This window comes from Sinocyclocheilus rhinocerous, unplaced genomic scaffold (genome assembly GCF_001515625.1).
Source record: "Sinocyclocheilus rhinocerous isolate Xijiao unplaced genomic scaffold, SAMN03320098_v1.1 scaffold2232, whole genome shotgun sequence".
In the NCBI taxonomy this organism is placed as follows: Eukaryota; Metazoa; Chordata; class Actinopteri; order Cypriniformes; family Cyprinidae; genus Sinocyclocheilus; species Sinocyclocheilus rhinocerous.
In genome coordinates this window covers 354,850-358,956 of record NW_015662925.1, presented here as the reverse complement: position 1 = coordinate 358,956, position 4,107 = coordinate 354,850, and the positions used below count along the sequence as shown (strand labels likewise).

The following is a 4,107-nucleotide window of genomic DNA, read 5'->3' as shown; positions in this document are numbered from 1 at the left end:
CGGGGTTTGTCTGGGTTTGTGATGTCACAAACCCAGGAAGTAACTTGTTGTAGTCCCTACCAGCCATTTTTGTAGGCATTAAACTGCCAGAATTTTAAAAGATATCTCCGTTTGCATTAGACTTTCAGCTTCGTAACTTTGCAGATATTGTTTATGCTCAAACAGCAACATTACACACTAATGTTAAAAAAGTGAAATCGCAATCAACCACCCCTTTAATTGTTGGCGATTTTAATATCCATGTAGATAATGAAAAAAATGCATTGGGATCAGCATTTATAGACATTCTAAACTCTAGTGGGGTTAGACAACACGTGTCAGGACCTACCAGGGTTGCCAGGTTTTCACAACAAAACCCGTCCAATCGCTATTCAAAACTAGCCCAATCGCATTTCGAGGGGGTCCCCCATTAAAATTCACATTCCAAGGGCTAAATATCACATTATTTGGGTCGCTTCAACCCGCAGACATGAAAAACAACCAGGACTGTTAAAGTAGCCCAATTCCGTGGGAAAACCGCAGACTTGGCAACACTTGGCTACATTGATTAGGTCAATCGGAACTGGTAACACTTCCCATAACACCCGATGTACTTGTTACATCATAAGAAAAATGACATCTACGTCTACATCTACATCTTGTTTCATTCTTATTCCGAGGTCAATGCAGCCACCCAGATTCAGTCTGTATCCAGATCAGATAGTCACTGCAGTCACCCAGATCCGGTCCAGATGGTGAATCAGCACCTAGAGACGACCTCTACAGCCCTGAATGTCAGCGGAGACCATGTCAACTAGAAGAGAACCAGATCCCCTGCGAAGACCTCATCAACTAGACGGCCATTGGGACAAGAACACGAGAACCAGATGAGTCCTCTGCTCAGTCTGACTTGTGTTGCAGCCTGAAATCAAACCACGCCATGCTGGTTTTGTCTGGCCAGAAGAGAGCTGGCCCCCAGACTGCTTAGTTGGGGACACTTAATGTCTTTCAATATTGTTGATTTGATTGCACAGACACGATTTGAACTGAACTGAACTGAGCTTCTGTCACGATTCAGTTAGGAGCACGGGAACGAAGGAGTGAGGAGACGAGGAGTAAAGCAAATTCCAAAGTCTTTAATGAAACCAAAGCTGTGAACAAGGGAAACACAGAACACAAAATGACATTTAACAGCAGACAGGAAATGAAGGGCAGAATACACTTTAAATACACAGTAACTAATTAAACACAGCTGGAAACAATAGAACTAAATAGGGACAGGAACAGGAAAAACCAAATATGGGCATCGTCATCAAACTGGAACACGTGGGGGAGGAAAACAAAGCACGAGACATGGAACAGACTCTGACATTACTCCCCCCTCCCGGAAGGCCTCTGGGGCTGGAGCCGACACTGGAGCGAGCTCTGGGGTGGCCGGTGGGCTTGTGGGAGCCGCAGCTGGCGGGCTTGACTCAGGAGCGGCCGGCGGTCTTGTGGGAGCCGCGGCCGGCAGACTTGACAACGGCGCAGCTGGCGGGCTTGTCTTCGGAGCGGCATTGTCAACAAACTGGAACACGTGGGGGAGGAAAACACAACACGAGACATGGAACAGAGTCTGACAGCTGGAAGATGACATCACTGAATCAATGATGAACTGACTTTAACTGAAAAATTGAGTGTTTACTATTGTCCTTTTGCATTATCGACACACTATTTTCCTGTTTAATACTGTAAAGCTGCTTTGACACAATCTGTATTGTATAAAGCGCTATATAAATAAAGGTGACTTGATTTGACTTGACATATGTTTACAGGCTGCAGGACAGCCTATCGTAGCCTTTGGACCGAGGGATATGATTGAACGAACATTTTATGGTGCTACACCTTCCACAGACAATATAAATACAAATAAATACATTTAGATCACTTTACTTAGTGATTGCTATCGGGATGTGAAGAGACTTTCAACCAGCATAACAAAAAATATTTTTGAACCAAATCACCTACCCTGCCTTTCAGAGATGACAGGCATGACATCTGGAGTTAAAGAAATGTCAAGATTCTTTTTTTGCTGATGCAAAAAAAAAAGCCAACAAACTGTATTGATTCTGTTTTAATTATATAAACACAACTGTACAATTTAAGTGTAAACAAATTGTAAACTTTTAATTAGAATTTACATCAGTTTATATTATTCAGTTAATATGATTTATTATTTAAATCTCTGTATCTGTAAATTCAGTTACAGGGAGGACTTGTCCCCTTCAATGTCTATGGTGGTTGCAGCCCTGAAATGCAGTTAACAACATTGCCCAAATGCCTGTCCAATTCATGTTGACCAACATTTTGTGTTCATTTTGACATGATCCAATGTGTAATGTTATTCAAATTAAACACAAGTTACTATCCTTTAAATCAGCAGCAAAGAAGATTATTTTCTTTATCCATGGCCGTCATTTACCGAGAACACCGCCAGTGTAAGAACAGGAAACTTTCTCAAACACCTCAAATGTGCATGTAGTGTAATCGTACTCCACTTGGCACTTGTCAGGATAATTAACAGGCCTCTGCATTCTACAGGAATAAAACAAAACAAAAGGAATTATTATGTGTTTTATCAGTCCGAAATTCTGTCACAAAATGCACAGCTCTGGAAAAAAATAAGAGACCACTCCAAATTTTTCTTTAATCAGCATCTCTATGTGTACAGTATGGCAGCCATTCCATTGCCTGTCTGTTGAATTCCAACACATGCATACCTCATTGTGCTTAAAGGGGTCATATGACGTTGCTAAAAAGAACATTATTTTGTGTATTTGGTGTAATGCAATGTGTTTATGCGGTTTAAGTAGAGTTGGGTATCGTTTGGGTTTTTTTCAATACCGGTGCCAAATCGATACTTTTAAAACGGTTCCGGTGCCTAAACGGTGCCTGAACCGATACTTATTAAAAAATAAATAAATAAATAAAAATTCCCCCCAAAAATGATGGATTGGCCATTAGAATAGAAATAGAATAGAGAGTGCAAATGTTAGAGGGTCAGGTTTAAAAAAAAAAAAACAAGCAGATAAAATTAGAACTATCATTAGAATAGAGAGTGCTAGAGTTAGAGGGTCAAATGAAGATGAAAGAGATGTGTTTTCAGCCGTTTCTTGAAAATATTAAGGACTCAGCTGCTTGGATTGAGCTGGGCAGGTCATTCCACCAGGAGGGAACAGTTAATGAAAAAGTCCATGAAAGTTTTATCACAGGTTGAACTTGAATGCAAAATATTTCAATACAGGCATTTCAGTCAAATGTAATTTATGCAATATTTCAAACCTTTAACCTACTTGGGAAAATCAACCCATGGCAATAGTTTAAAAGTAGCCCAATTCTGTGGAAAGAACTTGGGACTTGGCACCCTTCATCCAACAAGAGCTGCAGGAGTCAGATTTGACTGAACACAGGTCGAGAATAAGGAGAGATGACTGACAAGACCATGCTGGAGTATTTGCTGCTCAACAGATTCTGAGCTCATTGACAAATATCTGATCTTGTAAGATGTGCTTGCTCCCTTTACACAGAGTGCGTGTTTAAGCATGTTTAGCTTAGTTAACGGAAGCTGCTGGCATCAGAGCAAGTGTAATTACTGCATTCACGCGCTCCTCGGATGCTCTCATTTCCCGAGTTGTGCTTTTAAGTCGGAATGTGAAAACAACATGGACACTCTCGTTACTACAAAGATGTGTTGGATTTGTATTATTAGAGCTTTCCGACTTGAGTTCACGTGCATTTTCTCAGTCGGGAAATAATTTTTCACGTGCGGTGCCAGTGATGATACTTCTTACGTCCGTTTCGGAGAACCGGAGGACAAACATTTCAATCGATCACTCAGGCATGGCACCGAAATGAGGCACCAAAATCTGCCTTCGGATTCGGTTCTAGTACATACCGGTTACATAGGTACCCAACATAGGTTTCGGTACCCAACCCTAGTCGTCAAGTCCGCTGGCCGTTCCTCAGTGAAGTCCACCAGCCATTCCGTTGTCAAGCCCGCCGGCCGTTCCCAAGTCAAGCCTGCCAGCCAATTCTCTCCCAAGCCCTCAGCTGACAGCAGCCCGCTCCTTAACCCCAAACCAGAGGAGA

General features: G+C 41.9%; 1 protein-coding gene across 1 annotated transcript in view; it reads right to left on the bottom strand.

Moving 5' to 3' along the window:
- Positions 1-2,076: 2,076 nt before the first annotated feature.
- Positions 2,077-4,107, bottom strand: part of LOC107728364 (beta-microseminoprotein-like) — a 6,696-nt gene continuing 4,665 nt past the window's right edge. Inside the window, exon 5 of the mRNA XM_016538501.1 lies at positions 2,077-2,553. Coding sequence (XP_016393987.1) covers positions 2,433-2,553 — 121 coding nt within the window. The 3' untranslated portion in view covers positions 2,077-2,432. The remainder of the gene's footprint in view (positions 2,554-4,107) is intronic.